Source organism: Psammomys obesus, unplaced genomic scaffold (assembly GCF_907164565.1).
Source record: "Psammomys obesus unplaced genomic scaffold, mPsaObe1.curated_primary_1811, whole genome shotgun sequence".
In the NCBI taxonomy this organism is placed as follows: Eukaryota; Metazoa; Chordata; class Mammalia; order Rodentia; family Muridae; genus Psammomys; species Psammomys obesus.
This window is the reverse complement of record NW_026596125.1, coordinates 13,076,088-13,102,529: the sequence shown is the minus strand read 5'-3', so window position 1 is coordinate 13,102,529 and position 26,442 is coordinate 13,076,088. Positions and strand designations below refer to the sequence as shown.

Here is a 26,442-nt window from a genome sequence, read left to right as displayed (position 1 = left end):
CCCCTCTCTCTCAGTGGCTCTCCCCTCTCTCTCAGTGGCTCTCCCCTAATTACCAGTAGTGGTTCTCCAGAGTGATGAGTCCTTGGGCATTTGGAGTTTTGAAGAGCCGGTAGGTTCGGCTGCCTAGCCAGCGTTGCACACCTCGCTGCCAGCTAAGAGGCACCATCCAATGAGTGTGCAAATGAGAGCATAGTCCCCGAAGATCGACAGTAAATGTCAATGAAGAAATGTTGACAGATGTCCGAGGAGTTCACAGGAAAAGCTCCCCACTGGGCAAATATGGAGGAAGGAGCTTGGGAGACAGCGGGGCCTCAGAAGATGAGTAAGCCTTTAGAAGGCGGGGGGGGGGGGGGGGGGGGAGCCAGAAGGGCACAGCATGAGCGGGGAGGGAAGAGAAGGAACATTTGTCACATTCGTGTGTCATCTTTGTCAGAGGACAAGCTGATCTCTGGCTCACTGGCATATTAGTTTGTGGGAAAGGGAAGTTTGCTCATTTTGAACCAACAGCTACAGAAATTGAGGTTCATCTCCAGAGCCCCAGGAATCAGCATTCTCTGAGATTCCTCACGCTTTGCTGGATTGTTCTCGAAGCTTCCTCTTTGAGCACAAGGGGATTTTAAAAAGCAACACGGGGGCTTTCACACACTCCTGTTTCTAAAATCCCATCCACAGAGTGGAAAAACCCTTTGAGGTCACCTCTGCACGCTACCCGATTATCTTCTCAGACAAGATGGCATGGCCATTCTTCCTCAAAGCCAACGAAGATAAACAGTCAAAACCAGAAGTTACAGAAGTGGTTAGGAAGGCTGCTGGGAAGACCCAAGAGGACGAGAAGTTGGTGCATTGGCTGGTGATTGGATTCCATTTTAGGATTCAATCACTGAAGACTCAGAGCAGAGAGTCCTTCAGTGAGGGCACATGCCAAGCACCAGGCAGGGACCAGCTTCACTGATAACATAGAAAGGGATTCATCTGGCCCTGGATCAGCCAGCCAGGCTGGACAAATGTTGCCCACTCACTTTGATGGATGACCCCATTCATAGGAATATGTGGACAGATATTGATTTTTTGAGCTCCACAAATACTCACTGTTCTTGGCAACTGGCTTGCTTCCTTGTCTTAGCTTTGTTGATGCTATTGCTGCTGCTAACAAACTGCAGGTTAGTGAACCATGAAGGAGTCTCCCTGCAACCAAACAAGAGAGGGATTGACAACACACACTCCACGTATGGTGTGGGCTGGACTCCAGAGAAGTGGTTCTCAACCTGTGGGTCGTGACCTCGGGTATGTGTGTAAAATGACCCTTTCACAGGATTTGTCTAAGACTGTCAGAAACACAGCTATTTACATTATGATTCATAACAGCAAAATTATAGTTATGAAGTAGCTACAAAAATAATTTTGTGGGTGGGGGTCACCATAACATGAGGAACTGTATTAAAGGGTTGAAGCATTATGAAGGTTGAGAACCACCGCTCAGGAGAAGCAGTGCTTCTCCCAGATTTCAAGAGCCTTGCTTGTGTTATCTTTGAAGTAAGAACTCTGAGCTAGTCCAAAGAAAACTGCAGAGAGCACTAAGGTGACAATTAGCTTCTGACCCAAGAAGAAACCATCTGCATGTATTTCATGTTAAGGACCATGTGCATAGCCTCTGGAAGAGACGGCTGTTGTCTGGAAGGACCATGAGAAAGAAAGGAAGAAGTCACAGGAATTCCTAGGCACATGTGCAAGGCTCTGCTCTCTAGACTGCCAGCCCAGGTTCTTTTCTCATCTTCCCACCTGGATGTTTTTATCTGGAACTTAGTGGCTAAGAAACAGACAGTCTCCCTACAGGCGGCCAGTTCCAGCTCTGTCTCACTCGGGCATTCATACATTCAACAAACCCCATCCCCTCTATTTGCCATGTTTGGAGAGGACAATGGAACACCTTACACAGCAGGAATGAGGAATGAGGTGTCATGGGGTGTCACAGTCTCACTGAGGAGCAGAGAGGACATACAGTTCCAGGGTGACACATTCAGGGACATTCTCCAAAATGACATGGCTCTTGAGCTGAGTACAAATTAGTCAGAAAAACAAAGGGGGAAAAAAAAACCCAAACCTGATCAACATCAAAAATTCCACAGAGGTTGCTCCTTCAGCTCATTCCAAAGCAGTGTGGCTGGGAACACAGGCAGGGCCCAGGGCTGGAAGACACTTCCATGGCATGTTAAGCTGCTGAAACTTGATTTCTGAAGGGATGGGGTCAGAAGAACCGCAGAACAAGGTTGAAAAACGACAGGATCAAAATTGGGGCTTAAGAGAACCATTCTGGCAGGAAGGAGGTTAGAACAGGGTGACAAATTAGGAGGCTCCCATGCCACAGATAGTAAGGGAGTGAATTTCAGCAGCAGCTGTTGGAGCTGGGTCTACTGAGGAAGAAAAGAGAAGAAGACTAGGGGTGTTCCAGGTGTACCTGCTTGGAGAGCACGGGAGGGGGCACCTTATTGAGAAAAGACAGACAAAGGGGTTGTGGGGTGGCAGGACAATCAATCCCCTTTTCTCCTCTGACAGTACCAAGGATTGGACCTAGGACCTCACATAAGCTAGGCAATAGTTCTACCACCGAGCTACACCCGGCTCCAGCTTCACTTTTGATATGTGCTTAAAGGTCTTTAGCTTCTTTTGCTTTCAATGGTTTCAGCAAAATGTGTCAAAGTAGAGTTTCCAACATGTTTATCTTGCTTAGCATTTAGTAAGATTCTTGAGTCTAATTTTATGTCTCTTACCAAGCTGGGAAATTTTTCAGGCTCTATCATTAATTAAAAACAAAACTATTATTTTTCTCCTCATTATGGATTGCAACTAACACGTGTTTAAGATTTTGATACCCAGAGGTCACTGAGGTGCTATTATTTTTCTTTTGGTCAAATTATCTCTTATCTTCAGTTCTGATCATTAATGTGTTTTCAGATATTTATTTATATTTATGTATATGAGTGTCCACTTTCATCTTCTCCTCCATACCAGAGAGGGCAACTATTTTCTCCTACAGAGTTCATCATTGTTATCTATCTGCAGAAAAGCTAAACCAATAGGAGCTGACTGTTAACAAACATGTGACTCTAGGTTCTCAGTAAGTACGGATGGTTATGAGCTGTTGTGTGGTTGCTGAGAATTGAACTCAGGACCTCCAGAAGGGCGGTCAGTGCTCTTAAGCACTGACCATCTCTTTAGCCTCCACTATTGTGGTTTCAAATTCAACAACTCTTCCATCTGCCAACCTCAATTTTCTTTGAAGCTCATCAAGTTGATTCCTTTATTTCTAAAATTAGAAGCAAGGACCGAAGAACAGAAATTATAGGCATGAACACTGTTCAACAGAAAGTGGTATAAATTGCAAAGGTTAATGTGAAATGAGGCCATGAGCTTGAAGGAGAGCAGGAAAGGGCACATGGTGATGCTTGAAGGGAGAAAGGGGAATAGATGAATATTGCAATTATATTATAATCTCAAATAAGAAATTAAAATGCAAAGAGGAATGGTCAGTTACACATTGCTAAGAAAAGTGGGAATTGCTTTTTCAAGTCTATTTTTGCCTCTAGAATTTCTTTTTATTTTTTCAGTTTTTGATCTTCTGCTAAGATTCCCTTGTTCAGTCATGATGAAAACAGTTTTGTTCCTGTTCTTGAGCAAAGTTACTGCAGTCATCTTAAGATAACTAATTTCAACTTGTGCATCATCTAAGAGTCAGTTTCCATTAGTTTGCTTTTCTCTTGGATGGATCTGTGTCGCAGGGTTTTTGTGTGTTTTTTTCCTATGACTGTGCAGTGATTTGGGATTGTGATCTCCACTGTATGACTAATATATAGACTACAGTCTCCATTACATTCTTCTGGAAAGCTCCAAGTCATTTGTTTAATGAACAGTTAATGTTGGGTCAGCTGATACCCTTCTCTTCGTTACCCCGTTTTGGACACACAGTGGCTTCAGGCTGTGCCTTGCCCTAACAAGCTCTATCTTGTAAGCAGCTTTGGATTTCACTTCAAGGAAGAAAGCCTCAGTGCATCGCACACTGCACACAGCACCGCCATTCAGTCACAGCTGATAAGTGAGTCATTCCTGGGACTAGAAAGGGAGCCGCCAGATGAACTGATTCCCGGGCACACCACGAGAACCTTAAAACCATATGAGCAAACTGACTGGACATTGCAGACCAAGGAAAGGATGTAACCTCTCACCTGGGCCCCAAAAGGTCACCAAACACTGCAATGGCAGATTCCGCACCAACCCAACACCTGATATACCTGGTGTGTCCATCAAGAACCAAAGACTCCCAGACTGTTTCTGAAGCTTTGGCTCAGCTTAGTCCTGTTCAACTCCTTGTCCATCCACTTTTTTGCCTATCTGGACCTCAGCAGCCATTTCTGCTCCAGACCTGGTTTGGCCTTTCCCCTCAAGTGCCAACTCACCAAGTCCTGTCTGTTTACTCTTTGATTTCTGTAGACTCTTTTCTCCTCTGAGTTCATCATTGTTATCAGTAGATAACATTTAAAACAATGTGAGGCACTCTACTGTTATGGGAGCCCAGGTTCTTAATCAATATTTGCAGAATAAATTCAAGTACATACTTAATATTTCTATTTGACCTGTAGTGGCTACCTGATACTTAATCTAGCCAGAATTAAGCTAAATCTTGGATTATCTCTTTCCTACTCCCACTTCCAGCAAACATGCTCTTCCTCAAGTATCTATTTGTCTGTCTGTCTGTCTGTTACTCTGTCTATCATCTCCCTCGTGTATCTTGATATTTCCATGTGCGCCTAGGCCTTTTCAGACTTGACCTATCAGGAACTAGTGATTTGACTTCCCAGCCTTGCACCGGCTGACCTTTCTGTACAGACTGGCCTTCACCAGCAGCCACCTGGCTCATAATTCTTACTCAGGTCTTACCCTCGGTCATTTTTTTATACTTTCCTGACTATTTGCTATAAAATGAACATAATCTATTATTCCCTTTCCACAATCTCTCTCTTTACTCTTTCATTTTTCTCTGACACTTATTTGCTAAAAATTACAGATCTGCTTTTAAAACTTCTCCCCTTGTGAAGTGTAAGATCTCTGAAGCATTGCCTTTTCAATGCTGTGCCCCAGTGCTGAGAAAAGAGCAGAGTCTGGAGTAGGTGTTCAGTAATTTTTTTTTTCAATTAAATGAACATGGAAGCTGCTTGAACTAAGAGTGAAAAAAGCTGGGTTTGGTGGTACACAGTTCTAATGTCAGCATGCTCAAGGCCCATCTCTGTGAGTGCTAGGCCACCCTGGTCTATATAGCAAGTTTCAGGCCAGCCACGAAAACATATACCATGCCTAAGAAAAAGGGGGATGGGAAGAGAAACAGCAGAGACAGACAGATGGACATGGACACAGACACACACACACACACATACACACACACACACACACACACACACACAGAACACATCTTGGTGAGGGAGGAACAAGTTCTTATAGATGGAAGCCCCACAGCTAAGGTCTAGGAGAGATTAATGTCACAAGAGCCATATCCATATGGGAGATGTAAAAGATTCAGAAGATCACCTCTCCCTGAGGGGGGGTGCAGCCTTACTGGGCCACAGAGTAAGACAATGCAGCCAGTCCTGATGAGACCTGATAGACTAGGGTCAGAGGGAAGGGAGGAGGACTTCCCCTATCAGTGGACTAGGGAAAGGGCAAGGGAGGAGAAGAGGAAGGGAGTAGGGGACTGGAAGGGAGCTACAGCTGGGATATAAAGTGAATAAACTGTAATCAATGACAAAAATAATAAAAAAAAGAAAAAAGTATGTCAAAGTATGACATTGAGTATGACATTTATTTTGGTGCTGTGGCAGAAGAAACTAGACCATAGTGGGATATGAAGCAGCAGCCAACAGAGACGTAGGGTCAGAGGCTGGAAGGAAGGACAGGAGGGGAGTCAAGGCTGAAGCCGGGAGAATAGGCTGAGCAGAGACAAGAGTGGAAGTGATAATCTCAGCTCAACTTTTGGCTCTGAGAGACAAAGAAGGAGAGAAGGCTCAATCTGTTTGCTGCACAGTCAGGGCTACTCAAGCCTATGTCCTGTAGGCCATCTCCAGACCAACAGGAACCTTCTGTCCTCCAAATCACAGGCCCTGGAGAAGAGACATGGTCTTCAGGGTAGTACAGATGACATCACTCTCTGGCAAGGAAGCATCTGCTGGAGGGGTGCAGTTCCCTACAATTTAGGGAAACAGTTTCTTTCTCCCCCCCCCCCCTCCTCCTCCTCCTCCTCCTCCTCCTCCTCCTCCTCCTCCTCCTCCTCTTCCTCCTCCATCTTCTCCTTCTCTTCTGAGACAGGGTTTCTCTTTGTAGCCCTAGCTGTCTTACAACTTGCTCTGTAGAGCAGGCTGGCCTCAAACCCACAGAGACCTGCCTGCCTCTGCCTCCCGAGTGCTGGGATTAAAGGTGTGCACCACCCTGGCCGGGCTATACATACATGCTGAACCATCACTCCAGTCCTCTTTAATGACTTTTTATTGACATCTTTGGTTGTATATGTTAATGGAAGTCCAATATAATCATTAGCTCAGTCTGTTTTTTGCTGCTACCTAACTCAATAATCCAGACTGGTTAGTTTATGAAGGGTGACGATCTGCTAAACTCATAATGCTGGGGGGTGGGAGGTCCAACTTCAAGGTCTGAGTCAGGTCTTCTTGCTGGTGGGATTCTGCAGAACCCTGATGTGACTCTGGACATCACGTGGTGAGAAGGGCCCAGCCAACAGAGAGAGCTAAACTGGCTTCTACAACAGACCAAGTGGAGCCGTCACTCATGACGTCATTACTTCCTGAGGATAGAAACCTGCCATTCCAAGCACCTGCTGTGATCCACCTGGACCCGCCTCCTTACTGCTTACCACGGGAATGAAAACTCAACATAAGCTTTGGTGGGGGCATCTAAAACATACCAGTCACATTTTTTCCTACATTTTCAAGGATGAATTGGCATAATTTTAGATGGGTGCTGGAGGGGAAGAGTAGCTGCAGAAATTCTTTGCACACTGACCACTCCTTTCTGTGGAAAGCAAGAAGGGAGGGCAATGTGTATGAGACAGCGGGAGTTCTGAGCGTCCTGTTTCACCCCAGATGCCTACACGTGGGAGCAGACAGGGTCCGTGGTACTGGGGTGGGGGTAGGGTAAATAAGATAGGATTTTGTATGTGGAATTCCATCTTACAGGAATTTACCGGCAGAGAAATAACAAAAGTCAGCCCTGTTGTGCTGACCTAGAAACTCAGAGGAGAGAGATGGGGGTAGAAATGAGTAATTGTCTATGGACTAGGTCCATCCTGGAAGACGAAAAAGCCTTTCTATAAACTCAAGAATCACGGTCTTAGAGGTGGCAGCAAGGCAGCATTGCCGAGGAAACAGGCCTGTTGAGGCTATCATCTCTCTGCTGAAGTGCTTTCCGCTAGGGAGAGGGGTATCTATGCTGGGACTAAAGGCTCCATCACATGCTGTTCTGAAGCAGGCAAGAATGCTAACACGTGTTTCTTTGATTATCAAATAGAGTCTAGGTTGTCTTGGGTGGTGGCCCATGCCTATAATTCTAGCACTCAGGAGACTGAGGGCGAAAAATTCAAGACTAGCTTAGGGTATATAGTGACACTGTCTTAAAATATTATTATATATTATTTGCAATATTTTATAAAATGTCTTAAGATATTGTTATATTACATATTATATAATAATATTTTAAAGTAACAATATATATCTAAGAACAATGCACAAAAGAAAAAAATAGCTCATCAGGAACAACAGCAACAACAAAAGCCATGACATCTGGGCTTATAGACTGACTGCTAGAAGCAGTTACTACATTTTCAACTCATGAGAATATAGGACAATGTGTCATTTTCATATTTTTCTATCTTATGGGACACAAAGAAGTAAAGTGACGTGACCCTGGTCACTTTACAAGTCACAACAAAAGACAGCAAATGAGCATGGCTTCCTATGAACGCAAGACCACCAGGCACTTACATCACTTCCTGTCCCATGGAGTTTGTCCTGCTGGGTGGCAGGTTAATTGGCCCTACTTTGACCTATGGAGAGAGTATCAATCTTAGACATACAGTCACTAACACGGAAAAATAAACTAAAGATGTGCTGACTAAGTGACTCGTGATCAAGCTGCTCCTGCGGTCCTCATTTTTCCAGTCCATGTCCTTTCCAGTATACACACAATTGTAAAACCACTTCCAACTGCCTGCCAAGAGACAAGCTGTAAGTAGGATCAACCAGAGGTTGTCATGAAGATGCCCAAAACATTACCTTTCTCTATCTTACTATAGGTCTGGTATTTTTTTAGTGTTAGGGATATCTAAGGCTAATTACAAGGGATCTTTAGAATATTCACTATTGTGAAATATGTTTGCTGTTCCTTCGTGTTCCCAAGAATAGTTCTCATTCCAAGCAGATAGGTTACTGAGTCTCCACTAGTGCCAAGCAAACCTTGCCAGGGGCTAAGGGGAGGCAGGGGGATGACTGTCCCATGCATGAGGCCTAAATCCCCAGGGAGCACAAGTGGGAACTCTAGCTTTGAAGCTCGGTGCACTGGCTGCCTTGCCCATCTGAATTTCAGGATATTCTTTCAGGCAGACTGGGAAAAGGCAGGTGAGGTAGAGCATACATCAGAGAAAGGTAGTAAGAGGCAAAGGAGGAAGACAGGTCTGCACATGGAGTATGCTGCTTGTGTGTGTTAAGTCTGCAGTCACATCACTGTTGTCCTATGTTCTGGGCTCGCGAGTGGGTGCCTAATGGGTGCAAGCATGTCTAGAACTGATGTTTCCAGAAGGCCAATCTGATAGACAAATGTGGGGGACACAGTCGGGATTCCCATTCTTACGTTACAACATCAGGACAGGCATGAAGTGCTGATGGCCTACTGTGCAGAAAAGGAAAAGGAATGCATGCAAGAGACTTTTAGGGCTCACTAGAGTTGTGGGGACAATCTCTCCAGCTGAAACTGAAAAATCAGTAAAAAGTATCAGTGATAACAAGATAAAAGGTAAGCTAAAGCCAGACGAAAGTTTAAAAATCTCTTAAATAAATGGTACATTTATTACCTGTAAAGATGCTGTTTGGGGAAAATGTTTACTGCTCCTCACCCCTTCTAAAACATAAAACTCACTCTCATGACTTTTGGTGTTCTGGAATAAATAATCACCAGTCATAGACTGGACACGATGGTACATGTCTTTAATCCCAGCATTCAGGAGGCAGAGGCAGGAGAATCTCTGGAGTTTGAAGCCAGCTTGGTCTACATAGTGAGTTCCAGGCCAGCCAGGGCTACACATTAAGGCCCCATCTCAAGAGAACAAAACAAAGCAAAAATGGTAATCACTAATTATGTTTAAAAATAAGAAAATTCTTCAACGGAGAAAATGCTTAATCTTCACAGCTAAGATGCTTCTGCATAAGCAAGCTCTTCTACAGTCGGCCACTGACCAGAGACTGTGGTGAAGCAAAGAGCATCGTCTGCAGGAAGCGCATAGCCATGCCCCCTCAACTGTAACTCAAGGGAAAGATGGCGAGAGGGGTGTCTTTCACAGTTTCTTTTTTAATTATATGAATTAGGGTATTGAGTGCCAGTGCCTGAGCAGGCAGGCCATAAAAAGGTGTCAGGGAGTTATAGATGGTTTCTAGTTGCCTGACATGGATGCAGGGGAACTCAACTCAGGTCCTGTCCAAGAGAGATATGGCTCTTGACTGCTGGGCCATCTCTCCAGCTCCAAGCTTTCACTGTTTCTAATGTGGGTAGCTTCTGTGACAAAACTTACATCAGAGACATCAAACCCAGGAATGGCCTTCTTGCTTCCTGTGGTGCATACCCTCATCTTCTGCCCAAACTCTCCTTCAGAGTCAGGACCTTCACAGGATTAGGGTGGATGGGGGCTAGCCCTAGGGCTCCCAGAGCAACTACTCCCTGTCCCCCGAGCTCACTCTCCAATGACCTTAGACATATGAGTGAAAAGCCCACCAGGACCACAGAGAGCCTCTCAGGAGCAGCAGTTACAAAAGATAAGAATGTACTGTGAAAGCATCTACTAAATGTATTAGGGTCTTAAGTGAGGCACATGTTAACAACCCAAAGCTGTCAACCATAACTGGTGGTCTGAAAGGTTTAATGAAATAATTCACAAAATGTGTTGAAGGATCACAGCGCATTCAACGGTGCCGAGCTGAGTGCAGAGTGCGCAGTCACGCACCGTTTAGTTGCTCGTTTTTGGTTAGCACTAGCCATTCTAGTTATAGTTAGTATGCTTCTTTATTTTCCCTTCCACCATCTTCCCAAAATTTCCCTTTGGCAATGTTGCTACACCAGGGCTTCATTGCTGTTTTGTTAAAAAAACAAACAAACCACAACAAAACTCAGGTATCAGATAAGGCCTGGATCCTGACTGCCATCTAGTGGAATTTTAAAATATTAACATATCTAGTAATTGTTTTATTTACAGTAAAATATATGGCCACATCAAATTATGGGCTACTGGTCTTGAAAGCTTGAAACTCTGAAGCTCATTTTGCTTTTTTGTAAAACTAGGAGTTGCTATGGTCTTGTGAGATTGCTTAGTTCAGTGGTTCTCAACTTTCCTAATGCTGGGACCCTTTAATACAGTTCCTCATGTTGTGGTGAGCCCCAACCTATAATTATTTTCGTTGCTCTTCCATAACTGTAATTTTGCTACTGTTATGAATCATAATGTAAATATCTGATATTCAGGATATCTGGTATGTGACCTACAGGCCGAGAACTGCTGGCTTAGTGGGTAAATCATTTGTCATGGACAAGGACCAGAACTCCAATCCCTGGAACCCCTGCAAAAACTGGGCAGGGCAGCAAATCTGCACTCCTAATGCTTCGCTAGCAACAGTGGAGACCAAGACAGGAAGATCTCTGCAAGTTAATGAACCAGCCAGGAAGCCTGGTACTTACAGCCGTGAATAAAAACTGTCTCAAAGGGGAAGGTGAGGCCCTCCTCTGGTCTCCACATGTGTGCTGTGCTGTATGGGCATCACCCCTTATGCAGGGACAGATGGACACACACACAGTCACAAACAAAAGCACTATACACACATGCAAAAAAGTCAAATGGCTCCCTTTTCTCTTTCTATGTGTGGGAGCATATGCCCACTGTCACCTGTGCTTTATTGGAGCAATAATCCTTTTTAAAAAAAAGTTGTTCTGTTATACACTGTGCAGTAAAATGAAGGGAAGTATCTTTCCCTTCCCTCTTTGCTCTAAGAGAAGGAGGCTATAAGCTTCCTGTATATGGACATGGGAAATGCCCACTGGCAAAGAGAATACTCCCAGGAGCTATGATACAGAGAAATACAGTAACTCACCTTTTTAAAAAAATGTGCATTGGTGTTTTGCTTGTATGTCTGTGGTGAGAGTATTAGATCTCCTGGAACTGGAGTTATAGACAGTTGTGAGCTGCCATGTGGTTGCTGGGAATTGAACCTGGGTCCTCTACAGGAGCAGCTAAAGCTCTTAACTGGAGGGTAAGCCTTGTCTTCAGGGCCTGTAACTCCACTTTCAAAGACATCTTAAAGAGTTGGAGACGTGGCTCAGCAGTTAGGAGCACTGATTGCTCTTCCACAGTACGGGGGTTTGATTCCCAGCACCCACAAGATGGCCACATGTAACATGTAACTCTAGTCCCAGGAGATCCATCATCTCTGGCACCTCTGAGCACGGCACACATGTGGTATAGACACATGTAGGCAGAACACCTGTGTACATAAAATAAAAAATTAAGGCTAAAAAGAAAGTCAAAGACCATCTTAAGTAACTCCCTCCACCAAGTATTCATACTTTTCTTCCTAGCCTTCAAAGAGCTTCTGGTGACCATTGCCTTCACTGGCACATCTATCCTGCCACCTTTTCTGCTGTCTTTGACTGTGAGGACCACATATACACTTGTAATCTCACTTTCTGTCTGTTGTAAAAGGAACTTTTATTCTCCTGAGGTAATTGTTGTCTTGAAGGCTTACTGCCTCCATATGCTAATCTAGGCTTAGTCTTGGAAGTTTCTAGCTTCAGTCTAACTTAGGCCTAGAATGTTTTCAGCCTCTGAGACTTACTGCTTAGTACTCTCACCCTTTTTTGTTCTTACTGAGCTCTGGGATGGCTGGTTCAATGTAGCTGTTCTGTGTCAAACTCCTCTCCCAGCTGACTGATTCAATCTGGTTTTTCTGTTGGCCTCTGAATTACTCTGTTTAACTTCCAGCTAAATCAAGCAATCTGTTCTAATCTCCTGGTTCTTTCTCATTCTCTGGCTCATTCAGTCTTCACCTGAGTTCTCTCTCTGCAACCTGTCTCTATTACTGTCTTGGTAAAACTGCCTCCTCTCTCCCTTTGCATTGCCCCTTAAGTAGCTTCCCTGACCTCTCTCATGAAAGTTGGGTGTATCCTATTCTGTCAAATCTCTGATTTTCACATTTTCTGCCACTCAGACATCACTTTCAAACACAGATGTTTCCTTTTGCAAACTAACTTTACCTTCACTGCTTAGGATTAAAGGCTTGTGCCACCATGCCTGGACCTAAGCTTTTCTTTCACTGAAAATTACTCTATACCAGGCTGGCGCTGAACTCAGATTTGCTTGCCTGTCTCCTGAATTAAAGGAGTGTTTATATTCCAGCCGAATCACACAGACCTAAAAGATCTTTGGCTGTGATCTCTTGCCAGCCAGATCACACAAACCTAGAAGGCCTTTGGATGTGATCTCTACCAAGCAATTGCCCAGTTTCCCCTCCATTCTTCTTCCATCATTACCAATACACACACACACACACACACACACACACGAAATCATTCAAAATCTATTCTAGCCAGGCTATGAATACTTTCCCCCATATTTTCATTTTGAAAATTATCAAATATACAAAAAAGTTAAGAGGTCAGTCTCATGAACTATTACATAGTCTCCATTTAATTCATTATCTGTAAGCCGTCTCCTTTTTAATTTCATGTGAATACTCACATGAAATATATATGAGCATATATTTGTATGTTCATATATCTGAATAGTGTATAATTTTTGTTTAAGGGAGTCTCATGTTGCCTAGGCTAACTTTGAACTCACCACATACCTGAGGCTAGCCTCAATTTCCTTATCCTCATAACTTGACCAAGTTATAGGTATGTGCTGCCACACCCAGCTATATAATATAGTATTTTGACCATACCGTTTGAAGGTATCTTAAATATCTAAGCATGGACCTTTCCCCTAAGTAACTGTAATCCTAGCACCATCTAATATTGTCTATGTGTGTGTGTTGGGAAAGTGCTAGGACCTTGTGTTTGCCAGTACACACACCACCTGTGTGTTAACATCAACAGCCTGGCCTATTCACAATTTATTATCATTATTATTATGGTTTTTCGAGACAGGGTTTCTCTGTGTAGCTTTTACTGTCCTGGAACTCACTCTGTAGACTAGACTAATTTCAAACTCACAGAGATCTGCCTACCTCTGACAGGTATAACAGGATAAAAGGCACACCATCACTGCCTGGCTTGTCCACAACTTTAATAGCCATATTTTTTAAAATCAAGATCCAATCAAAATTTACACAGCACATTATTATTTTTCTTTTTGTTTAGTTCTTTAGAGAGGCTCCTGTTATGTAGCCCTGGCAGGCCTGGAACACATCAGTCCTAGCAGTCTTCAAATTTAAGTTGATTCTCCTACCTCTGGTGTACTAAGATTACATACATGCACCACCACACCCATCTTTTCCCCCCCGTTTTTCAAGACAGGTTTTTCTTGTGTAGCTTTGGCTGTTCTGGACTCACTTTGTAGACCGGAATGCCTCCCTGAATGCTGGGGTTACAGGTGTGAGCCACCACTCTCAACTACCATGCCCATCTTTTTAGCTCCTAATCTAGAACAGTCCTCACTACCTTTAACATTACTTCTTTTTTTTTGTTGCTGAGATAAAAGATCATGACCAAGGCAACTTAAAGATTTTATTTTTGGCTTATGGTCCTGGAGTGTGAGTCCATAATGTCAGGGCAGAGGCGACAGGCTGGCATGGTGGCTTGAGCGGTTGTTGAGAGCTGGCATCATAGTCCGCAAGCACAAAGCAGGAAGCTCAAACTAGAAATGACATGTGAGTCTTTAAACTCTCAAAACCTGCCCCAGTGGCATACTTCTCCAGCCAGAGAGTACCTCTAAACCTCTTCAAACAGCACTGGGGAACAAGAGTTCAAAAGTCCAAGGCGATAGGAGATATTTCTCATTAAAACTACATTACTCTTTTGAATAATTTAAATCAAAAGAGCATCCTACATTCTGCATCTGCGGTTCTTTGCTCTTGGCCATTTACATCTTTCTTTATGCTTGCATTTCTTTTAAACTGGAAGCCTTGATTATATTCCGTTATAGGTGTCAGTCATTCAGGCTGACATTCACTAGGTTAAGAAGTGCATAAAGTACGGTTGTCTCACAATTAGTGACGCTGAAGCTGATTACTAGATAATTAGGTGAATGCCAACTTTTCATTGTAATTATTTATTCCCTGTGGGATACGATACTTCATACTTGTGTGAACATCCTAACTCTGGAAACAATCGCCCTTTTCCTACTTCCTTTCACCACAGTATGGTGGTGAAAGGAAGCTTCTATGGGTAATGTGTAAGCATCCCAAATGGTCACTTTTCCCACTCGATCACTCCATCTACCTTTACTGGCTACATTTATTTTCTACACAACAAAACAAAACTTCCCTTCTCTCGACTTCCAAGGTCTCTCTATGGAGCCTTGGCTGGTGTGGAACTTGCTATTCAGGCCAGACTGGCCTCAGAGGATCCAACAGCCTCTGCCTCCCCGGTGCCGGGGCGGCGTGAACTTTCTCGCTCAACCCATTCTCCATCTTTCTCATCACTGCTGACACGAAAGACTCGCGAGTTTACGCCCAGGGAACGTGAGGGCAACGCCCACAACAGAGGGTCACTGGCCGCTCCCACCACAAGGCGGAACTGACGTAAGAGAAACCCGCACGTTACCGCTGGCGCAGCCCAAGCAGGTCACTTCCTGCCTATTAGACCACACCCACCCCCGCCTTCGGAGTGCGCAAACGCTGGCAGCTTAGAGGACGCCGCGAATCACGTGACTCAAGCGCCATTTCGCGAGAGTATGTATGTCTCGCGAGATCTCGCTCGCCTTGTCTTTTCCTCTTGCCTTAGCCCGGCTTTTCTCCCCTCCCCCCTCGCCGCCGGAGGAGTTTTTCCTTTTCCGACCGAATCTTCTCCTTGTCGTGGATATTTTCCGTGCCGCCGCTGCTCCTGCCGCCGCTCGGCTCGCTTCCCCGACCCCTGCCCGCCGTCCCGTCCCCAACCCCGCCCAAGGTAACTAGCCTCTGAGGGAGGGTCAGGCCTCGCCGGGCCTCGGGCTGGAGTTGAGACGGAGGCCCGAAGACAGGGCGCCGGCCCCACAGCGGGTCCCGGCCCTGGCCGGGCGAGGAGCCAGCTGCCCTCTCACCCGTGGCGGGCGGCCCTGGCCTGCGAGGGGGCTTCCAGGCCGAGGCGGCGAACGTGGACGTCCCGGGAGCCCGCCGGGTGGGGGAGGCGCCCGCGCCGTTCCTACGAGGTCCCCGGTGAGGACGTGGGGCTCCGCAGGTTCTGTGGAAGCCGAGGGTTTGGTTTTCCTAGTCGGAAATGGTCGACAGAGTTATGGCGGGCTTTGGAGAGCTGGTGACTGGGAGAAGAGCTGACTTGTTTGAACCCTTCAGATTGGAAGGGTCTGCCCGGATTCCAGGCTTCCGGTGGCCCGGAATGTTCCGGAGAGGGTCCTCAGAGGACCCGTATGTTTGCGTACACTTTAAGGGAGGGTTTATCTGTATTTTCACTTTTTAGGACGTTGAGCTGGATTTGGCGAAAAGCAGGTTTCTAAGATCACCTATAAGTGAAGAGTATTTGTGTTCTGAGGAACTACGTACACTTTCAGTTGGGTAGTAGGAAAGGAACTTGTGCAGTTAGCCAAAAGAGGTTTTGTCTGACTTTGGAAGTACTTGTCTGTGCTAACGTTTCTGATTTTGACCTTTTCGGCTTTTGTTTTCGAGACAGGGTTTTTCTGTGTAGCTCTGGCTGTCCCGGTACTCAGTCTGTAGACCAGGCTGGCCTCCAACTCAAGAGATCGCCTGCCTCTGCCTCCCAAGTGCTGGGATTAAAGACGTACAACACCACTGCCGGGTTTGACTTTTAAGATGTATGTTACAGCCTTTATTGTTGAGCTACACTTCCTATAAAGGAAAATCGGTTTTCTTTCTTTTCTTTTTCTTTTTTCTTTTTTTTTTCGAGACAGGGTTTCTCTTGTGTAGCCCTGGCTGTTGTCCTGACTTGCTTTGCAGACCAGACTGCCCCAAATTCACAGAGCTAGACCTAACCTCTGCCTCCTGAGTGCTGGGATTAAAATCGTTCACGACCACACTTGGCTTTTTTTTTTTTTTATTTTTTTTTATTTTATTTATTTTTTTTTTTTGCATGCTTTTTGGGGAATCTTTTTGTGTGGAATCTAGCTGACATGTTTGTAATCTTAAGAATTTATTGCCTTGAAGTTTGTGGATTAGCTAAATTTGAAGAAAGTACAAATGATGATGAATAAAACTTGTATTTGGGGAGTAAAAGTGATTAGGCGGGTTGAGAAACATTTTTGTAATTTGATATTTGACCCAGTTTGTATGGTCCTTCATTTTTATTTTCTTCAGATGTCAGAGGATCTAGCAAAACAGTTGGCTAGCTACAAAGCTCAACTCCAGCAAGTAGAAGCTGCTCTATCTGGAAACGGAGAAAATGAAGATCTGCTGAAATTGAAGAAGGATTTGCAAGTAAGCATAGGTGGACAGTTGGAGTTAATGATGGTGGAAAAGAATGTTTGTCTTTTTAAAATGCTGTATTGTTGAGAATCCATAGGCATTGAAAGCATCTGTGAGGAAGGTGTTCCCACTTGAGTATCCATATACACCTTTATATAGGCACTGAGGCTTCTGAATTTGCCTCCTGTATTTGGTGTAGATCAAAGTGAATGAAACACTCACGGTTTTGTGAATCTTGTGTGTGCTTATAAGGATTTCATGAGAAGAAACCTTGAAAGGGAATGTTTTTATTTTTAAAAGGCTTAACAAGAAAACTTAGTTCAAAAGTAACCCTATTAAAGGAGAAGTGTGTAAAACCTAATTAAGATCTTGACACAAGATTAGTTAGAAACGAGATGTGGCCTTTTTCAAGGCTAATGGGGAATACTGTTTAAAAATACATCATGAAAATGTGTTAAGAGGTAACATTCTGTCTGTGTGGATGTTACACAGGTATTTGAATTTAAGATTAGGCTTTGTAGTTGTTGAGCCTTGTTGAATTAGTATTAAAAGGAGGTTTAACCTTTCCTTCGAGGATTTAAAAGACTGAAACACGTAAGGACACACTGGAGTCTTAGGACAAACAGAAATATCTGTTGCTTCTCAGAACACAGGTTAAGAAAAGTACTAAATGTAATTTATACATGTTATAGACAAATAATTTCATCTTAAGAGTGTTCTTAAGGCCGGGTGTGGTGGTGCATGCTGTTAATTCCAACACTCTGGGAGGCAAGAGGCAAGGCAGTTCAAGGTCAGCCTGGGCTACAAAGTGAGTCCAGGACAGCCAAGGCTACACAGAGAAACCCTGTCTTGAAAAACAAAACAACAACAAAAAAACTTAAAATTCTGAGCCTGGTCCTTTAGTCATTTTCAGTGTGCTTTGATAATCTCTGCTTGTCCTGTGTCCCATCTAAACAGTCATTCTATCTTTTTTGATGGTCACTAACATCATTAAACTTTGGCAACTGTGTGCACCTTTAATCCCAGCAGAGGTGGAGTTCTAAGCCATCTAGGGCTACCTAGTGAGCCCCTACCTCAAAAAAACAAAACAAAAAAACATCCTCCACTCACCAAAGTTTAAATATAGCTTCCTTGAAAAGGGCTTAATAGATTTGGGATTCTGAAAGATCTTATCTGTAATTTAAAATGAGTTAGACATTTTCAAACACAGATTTTATACTTACAATAAATTATATGATATTTTTAAAAACAAAATATGTAGGATAATTTTGCTTTGAATAAGGTTCTCCTTCAGTGTCTGGAAGCCAGGCTATGGAGTGCATGTGCCCGTTCAGTAGGAAGACAAGTTTAGGAAACTGTCTCCCACTCACAGGTCTTCTGTAAACAACCCAGGTGTTTGTTTCCTGCCTGCTTTTTGGATTTGTTCACCTGTGCTGAGTGCATACTGAAGGTGAAGTAACAAACACATTAACCCGCCCCGGTCTACTTGTACTGACTTAAAAAAACATTTCTATGTGCTTCCTGAGCAGGAGGAAGAGAGGTCTATGTAGAAATGGTAGAGGGGGAGTTGGGAGTCTTGTTTCTAAGGTAAATTATCTTGGAGTATGGGGTCACCTATCTTGATATAAATCTATAATACAAAGTATAATAGGGAGAAACCCTTGTGGTTGACACAGTATTTACCTAAAAGTCTTCAGTTAATAATGATCTGGAGGCTGGCAATATAACTGCTTAGAGAATACAGTAGGCCCTACAATTCAGTTCTGAGCACTGGAAAAAAAAAATGAACAAAGCACAAACAAATCAGGCAGAGGCAGGCAGATTTCTGTGTGTTTGAGAATTCCAGGCCAGCCAGGGTGTCAAGTGAGACCTTGTCTCCAAAAAAAAAAAAACAAACAAAAAAAAAAAAAAAAAAAAAGAAAGCATTAATGACTTTGATGTCCTATGTTTACAAACGCATCTTCTGTAGCCAGTTAGACCAGCGCTGTCTGGTAGGACGTGCTTCTGTGATGGGGACCATGTTCTGTGTCTGCTGTTTCTGCCATAGCCACTGGCCACATGGAGCCGCTGGGAAATTGAGATGCGGCTGAGGTGTCTGAGGAGCTACTTCTTAATTTTATTTTAAATAACTGCAGTTGATTAAATACTGGATGGTGCAGATTTATGAGCTGAATTACTAACTACCATAAATAGTGATAGTTTTGGCCAGTCTTCATCATTTTTTTTTTTTTTTTTCTATTATGAGAAGTTTGGTTTTGGTTACTAGGTATGCTGTGAACTGAAAACTATTAGAAAATGGAAATCATCTTTTAAAATTAGGTAAAATTATGAGAAGTATTTGGGTATTTGCTCCCAACCAAGTATTGATATGTGCTCAATGTGTTTGCATTGAGGCTAGAGAGTATCTTCTGTTTTGGTGTGGATCTCCCCTCTACCCACTGATCGTGTTGGGAGGCATAAATGTCTTGTGCCACTAGATTTAAATCCTGATTAGATTTATTATTAAGATTGTGGCTTTTTCACTCTCTTTTTGGGGGGCCATCATAATGGCTTCTAATTTCTTACGTTTATTTTTCCAGTAAGGTTTCCATGTTTCTGCCTTCCCTATAGAATAATAAATTCAGGCAACAAATTAATCTTTTCAAGTCCTAACTATGTGCTACGTTTTTTTCACTTAGAAGAGAAAGTAGGTATAGTAAAATCAGCTAGCTCATTAGTTCCCCTGGCAGTCTATAATCACAAAATAGTCAATTTATTAGGCTGTATTGCTGAATAAACTGGTTCTAAAGGAGGCAGGGGTCAAGTCACTTGTCTCATATATTACAGTGGCTCTCTGCATCCCCGAAACGCCTTCCTTCAGTAAGCAGAGTGCTTGAGTGCACCCCCTTTGACCTGCTGATATGTAGATCACAACACCTGATGCTTCCTGGATTTGCCGATTACTGTAACTGCTGCCCATCTGTCAATGAAGGAGCAGTTTCAGAACTCAGACTTGGGGGAGGAAAAGTAATTAATGGTATGTACCTTCAAGAACCCCCTCATACATAAAATAGTTTTTCTAATATTTTGGTCCATATACACATGTGAAGACAAAAATTGAGAAGGTTCTTCATAAATTACTGGGAGGGTCATGTAAAATGATAGAGTTACAGGACATTAGGAGTAGATGCCCTGGATTTTGTTGTTGTTTATAAAAAGGGCCATATTGGCACAGGGCTTTGAAAATTATACACAGCTTTTTTAGAACTTGTGAATATATTTTCTTATGAATGTGATGGGGAAGTGTTCTGTCATAGTAGAAAAGGTGCTAAATCTAGACTCCTTACATAGACAGAATGCATGCTTGTGCTTTAAATACATGAACCCTGGAAGGAGATGCAATGATAAAGAGAGTGGGCTCTTGAATCAGGCCTATTGGCTTATATTCCTGTCTCTGAAGATGGTTAACAGAGAACAGAATTGGCTAATTTACATTTATTGGAAACTCTCCTGCTTTATTTACATAGAATTGTTTAATTGAAAAATATTTGAGGGCTGTAGGTTTAACAGTAAGTAGGAGACTTGCGTGGTTTGCACAAGACTAGGTTCAGTCTTTAGTGCTGCAGAACTAATGAATATGAAGCCATGCATCCAATGACTTACAAAAGGAAAAAAAAAATGTGTCTACTTGGCAAAACTTAGAGATCTTTTTAAATTAAATTTTCAACTCAAATTTGTTTTTTTTTTAATTCACAAAACTGACCCTATTATAGAGATTTTTTTTAAATGAAAATTTCAACTCAAATCTATTTTGTTATAATTCACAAAAATGAAACTGACCCTTCTCCAGGTACTTAAAAAAATTTTTTTTAAGGCACAAATACTAGGTTTTCAGAAGTAGCCAGGAAGATGTAGAACCTTCAGGAGAGGTAATATTTAACCCTTCTTGGCTACTGAATCAAAACAACTATTACTAAACCTCAGTGGGTGCCTGAAGAAATTAAGAGTTTAATTTTCCTATATTTGTCCCCAAACATAGACTATGATGTTTTAAATGCAGCATTGTGGGAAGCCAGTAGACAAGTTCTGTAAAAATCAGACAGTGAATAGAGTACATTTTCATTACAGTAAGAAAGTAGCAGATAAGTAGTTAAGTACCCGTTTAAAGTTTTTAACTGTTCCTAACTCACCATTGAGTCAAACTGATAAAGAAGCCTGAATTAGAAAAATAGTCTGCCACACACAGAGGCACTGCCTGCCCGTGTTACTTTTATTTTTTTCTTTAAAGTGAAGATGTGCTACTGTAATTGTTAAGTAGGGGTAGGCTATTTTAAATCTAACTTGATGATTAGCACTTTAAAGGGGTGAAAATTTACTGAATTATTTATGCTTTATATAGTATTTTAGTAGAAATGTGTATAAGGAGGAACTTTTTTGTGTGTGTGTGCTAATGAGACTATTTCCATGTTTTGGGGACTTTAAAGGGGAGGTATATTGGGTACACAGTTGATATTTCTGCCAAGTAATGCTGTATAAAATTGTAGTTGCATGAAATATACATGGCAGTTGTGAAAGTGACCTTGAGTCAAACTCAGTCTCTATTTCTCATCTGTGGAGAAATCTGTTCAGTCACAAAATGCACTTAGAAGTCTGACATGGCTGAAACATACCTACTTTTATTTCCGATAGTATTTACAGTTAACTTGAAGATGTCTGCATAGGCTTACATCACAGCTGCACTGTTTATTAGTATATAAATGCTCTTCCTTAGTCTGTATGGGACATAGAAACAGTATTCTCAATAGCACTAGGAACTGTATATACAACATATGTAACTGCTTCGTGATACAAGCATTATTACTAAGAACCAAAAGAAAGTAGTTGAAAGTATTAAATTACAAGTGTTATGGCTTTTGTTTTCTTTTTTAGGAAGTTATAGAATTGACCAAAGATCTTCTGTCAACTCAACCTTCAGAAACTCTTACAAGTTCAGACAGTTTTGCTTCTGCTCAGCCCACTCATTCATGGAAAGTAGGGGACAAGTGTATGGCAATCTGGAGTGAAGATGGACAGTAAGTGTAGAAAAACAACCCTCTAACTATAACATGAATTAATAAGATACATGGTAAGATGCTTTTATTCAGTTTGGACTACACTGTTTTAACCATCTGTGTAGGTAACGTGACTTATAAAAAACTAGTGTAAGTCATAGTGGTTGTCATTAACACAACTTAATTTTAGGTTTAGTTAAGTTTTGGGGAGAAGAGAGATTAGGATCCTAAAGGAAAGAAAGATGAATGGCTGTTTTCTAAAATGATCTGAATTGTTTTCTCCTCAAATTGAAAAGTAAATAACTAGTAATCTCATTGTACTCAAGTGCATACATTGAAATTAATCATTTAAGAATTAGCTTTTCTCAAAGAGATTTAATACAGTAAGTAGATGTGTAAGATTTTTCTGGTAAAATTTAATTAGGACTTTTGATTATCAGGTACCTAACTTTAAATCTCTCGTATTATTTTTGCCCAAAGGGCCATTTGAATGCAGAGTTTAGTTTAGAGACATGATAATTGAATCACTGCAGTATAAGTCTTATAGGCTGAGTATTAAATCTTTACTCACCTGCTTACAGCCATGATATCTTTACAGGTGTTATGAAGCGGAGATTGAGGAGATAGATGAAGAAAATGGCACCGCTGCAATCACCTTTGCTGGTTATGGCAATGCCGAAGTCACTCCATTGTTGAACCTCAAGCCTGTAGAAGAAGGAAGGAAGGCAAAAGAGGACAGTGGCAACAAGCCCATGTCAAAGTAAGTGACTTTGTTTCTCTCAAGACAGCCAGACTCTCACTATATGACTCAAGCTAGCTTGGACTTCTCATTCTTACCTTGGTCTTTTGAGTACTCAGGTTACATGCAAGGGTCACAGACACATCAGGTTCTAAAACTAGACACCATCATGAGCCATACTCCTGCTGAATCTGTATTCAGAAAAGAACACATAGTTGGGCAAGTGTGCTAGGGCCAGGGGTGTAGATTAGGTGTGGAGCCTTTGCCTAATAAGTATAAATTCCTGGTACCACAAAAGGTTCAGGGTGGGGAGAACATAAACTGTCAAGTGCGGAAATTGGGAAGGGACATAGAGTTTTAAGAGGATAATAAAGGGGCACTGTAGTTACCAGTAGTTTCCTTGGGAAAATGACATCTAAACTAATGATTAAAACAAGAGCTAGCAAAGTAACACTTTGGGCAGCAACACTTCTGATTTAAAAAAAAAAAAAAGGTGGTACAGAATTAACAAAATCTTGTAACAATGTCCAAAATTTAAGTTGCTACATACATGTAGTTGAATTTAGAAAAATACCACTTGTTAAAATAACATTTAAACTTCCTGATTAAGAAAGTCAGATGGTAAAACCTTGTTTCATCTAATTTCTTGTTTCACTTCTGCTTTCTGTATTAAAAACAAAACCCACTTAGCTTCAGTTTGGCTTTTTGGTAGAGGGCAATCAGGATTTGTTCTCTTAAAAAACCTTTTATTGTATTAGTTGCTGTTAGGAAACAGATTATTGGTAGCTTAGGCTGTGGTTCTACTTATAATCTTATTTTTTGGAAGCCCAGGTTTTTGCTGATCTCACTGAGAATATTGGTTGTGTCATTCTTCCAGTTTTGGTTGCTGTCTTCCTCCAATTTTGATGAAATTGTTTTATCATCATTAAATCACTTCATACAATTTCCCCAAGTTTTTGCATACATTGTACGTGTTAACTGTATTTTTAGAAATTGATAAAGGTTTAGCTTTTTTTTTCTTTTTAAAGAATGACTTTCATGTGGCCTAGGCTAGAGGTACAACTTAAATTCCTGATCTATCTCCGTCTATCTCACAAGTAGTAGGACTATAGGTGCGCTCCATCACATGTATTGAATATTAATATTCCTAAAGTACAACCAGCAAAAGCTGTGTAAAAAAATCGAAAGTCATTGAAAGATTTGTTTTCCATTGTAGTAGAGCTAAGTATATATGCACAGAAACTTTCGTTGTCATTTCTGGGCAGAGTCCATGGTCATGGCATGCTTAACAAGTGTTCTACCACTGAGCTATATCTACCTTCATTATAGAAGAACATGTCTATTATTAATAGTACTCTGTGAGTGGCATTGCTTATTTTACATGTTTACTCTGTGGATTCACATATGTACTGTGACATAAGTGGAGGTCAGAGGACAACGTGAAGGAGTTTGTTCTTCTTCCATCTTGTGGATCCCAGGGTCAAGCTCATGTTAGCTCACGAGGCTTGGCTTGGTGGCCATTGCTTTACATTCTGAGTCATCTCTCTACAGCCCTGTTTTTCTTTATTTAAGACACTCCGATGTGTGTCCCAGACTGACATCTAGCTTGGCAAGAAAGACTTTGAACTTCTGATCCTCCTGTTTCCATTTAGAATTACAAGCGTGCTATACCGTACCTAGATGTTGGTGTTGATTTTTAATGAAAAGTTGTGTTTTTGTTAATAAATATGTGAGTTTTGTTTTTACACTGTTTAACAGGGAAGTCATCTTTTAAACCTTAATAATTGACATTTACATCTGGGTTTTCACACAGAAAAGAAATGATTGCCCAGCAGCGTGAATATAAAAAGAAAAAAGCTTTGAAAAAAGCACAGAGAATAAAAGAGCTTGAGCAGGAACGAGAGGACCAGAAGGTGAAATGGCAACAGTTCAACAACCGGGCTTACTCTAAAAACAAAAAAGGCCAGGTTGGTACATCTTTCATCACTTTGTAAGTCTGAAAATACAGCAAAATGACTTCAAAATGAAAAAAGGAGGTGTAAAATTTCCAAAGGATGTGATTGTAAAAAAATATTTAATTATTTTTATGTATATGAGTGCTTTTATCTGCATGTACACCTGCATGCCAGAAGAGGCCATCAGATCACATTATAGATGGTTATGAACCACCATATGGTTGCTGGGAATTGAACACAGGACCTTTAGAAGAACAGATGTGCGTTTAACCACTGAGCCATCTCTCCAGCCCCAAAGGACATGATTTTAACCAATTGGATTTTCAGTCCTTCTCAGTAGTCATTAGTCACTTTTTGCAATAAAACTTTATGTCAAGAATTTTAAGACTGTATGGTATCCTCAAACCATTCTGAAAAGACACTGAACTGAACACTGCCTTTTTTTTTTTTTTTTTTTTTTTTTTTTTGTAAACATACTTTTATTCTGAGTATTTAAAAAAGCTTTTAAGTTTTCTTGGGTAGGAAATAACTAGAATTGAGAGACTCAGAATAAGGGTGACCTGTGATGTTACCCCGTAGTTTTATCTTTTTATTGCTGTCAAGGCAGCCACTTCACAAGACGTGGCTGCTGCTGAGTAGTTCTTCCTTCCATTCCAGTGCCTATACCACAGCAGGCTCACATAAACTCATCACAGCCAGAGCTTCTCACGCCACACTAGACCGCTCACGCTTTAAATAGGGTTTGAGAATGAGAACCTAACATTTTGAGACAAGCAAGCTTTCTACTAGTAGTATGTAGTGATATTTTCTACAAAAGCTGTGCCTTTTGTGAAAATTGGAACTTTATTCTATTTTCACATTAAAGTTTGAGATACTGATCAGAAATGGTTTGGCTTTGTTTCCAGGTAAAGAGGAGTATTTTTGCTTCGCCAGAAAGCGTAACAGGCAAAGTTGGAGTTGGAACTTGTGGAATTGCTGACAAGCCTATGACACAGTATCAAGATACATCTAAATACAATGTCAGGCATTTGATGCCTCAATAATCAGAAAAACTGTTGGATTTCATCTCTGCAGGGCTTTACATTTACCTTTTTATCCTTATATTTTTCTAAAGGTAAATTATTTGTTAGATGAGTAAGGAAGATACATTGTTGTCGTTGTTTGGCTTTGGTAGATTGAAACTTGAAGACCTTTGATAACTCCTATCATTTAACCTTTCATTATTACACCACAGTTCCCTCTGTTGAACACGGCAACTTCTCTAGGTAAACGCTGCTTACCCCAGCACTTAGATGACCTACTGACTTTCAGCCCCTGTTTAACTGATGTGTAGACATTTGTAAGGCCTGACTTGGAATTTTCAGATGCTTTGCACTTGACTTAATTCCAGATCATTAGAACATCGAGGCGAAATGCCAGTCGGCTAGAGAGCCTCTTCAGTTTTATAACCTGGCCATTGTCCAGACAAACCCAAGTATAGGTTAATTTATAAACAGCAAAGTTTATTTTGAGGGTTTTTTTTCCTTGAATTAATTGTTTCCTGGGCCTATTAGGTTACCTCTACAATCGACTCATCTTGTACTTTTTGTCATTGAATTTGAATTTTATATTAAAAAACAGACAAACCATGTTTAGGATGTGCTCCCCTTCTCTGGTGTTTATTTGGTGTTTTGTTTTTCCTTTGATTTTTTTCACTTGTGATAGTGGTACCATATTTGGGATGAGTAATGTTTATATGGGAAAACAAAAAAGCTGTATAGCCCTGTATACAATGTAGATACTATTTTTGTAAAAAAAAACAAAAAACAAAAAACAAAAACCAAGGCTAAATTAATGAA

General features: G+C 41.7%; 1 protein-coding gene across 3 annotated transcripts; it reads left to right on the top strand.

Annotated features, from left to right (window-relative positions):
• Positions 1–15,195: 15,195 nt before the first annotated feature.
• On the top strand, positions 15,196–26,241 carry Smndc1 (survival motor neuron domain containing 1). 3 transcript variants are annotated; one of them, XM_055591732.1, is made up of 6 exons: positions 15,196–15,414; positions 16,773–16,892; positions 21,789–21,931; positions 22,509–22,670; positions 24,463–24,616; positions 25,510–26,241. In XM_055591732.1, the coding sequence occupies exons 2-6, from the start codon at positions 16,773–16,775 to the stop codon at positions 25,645–25,647; spliced, it is 717 nt and encodes a 238-aa protein (XP_055447707.1). In that variant the 5' UTR covers positions 15,196–15,414; the 3' UTR covers positions 25,648–26,241. The 3 variants fall into 3 exon arrangements, with proteins under 3 accessions (XP_055447707.1, XP_055447708.1, XP_055447709.1); XM_055591733.1 differs by lacking the exon at positions 15,196–15,414 and adding an exon at positions 15,477–15,662; XM_055591734.1 differs by lacking the exon at positions 15,196–15,414 and adding an exon at positions 19,707–19,896 and having other exon boundaries at positions 16,820–16,892.
• The last annotated feature ends 201 nt before the right edge of the window (positions 26,242–26,442 follow it).

Bases quoted from the DNA above. Each gene is read 5' to 3' on its own strand.
- Smndc1 (XM_055591732.1), top strand. From the start codon at position 16,773: ATGTCAGAGGATCTAGCAAAACAGTTGGCTAGCTACAAAGCTCAACTC. The intron at 21,932-22,508 runs GTAAGTGTAGAA...ATATCTTTACAG, and splicing joins ATCTGGAGTGAAGATGGACA to GTGTTATGAAGCGGAGATTG. The intron at 24,617-25,509 runs GTTGGTACATCT...CTTTGTTTCCAG, and splicing joins CTAAAAACAAAAAAGGCCAG to GTAAAGAGGAGTATTTTTGC.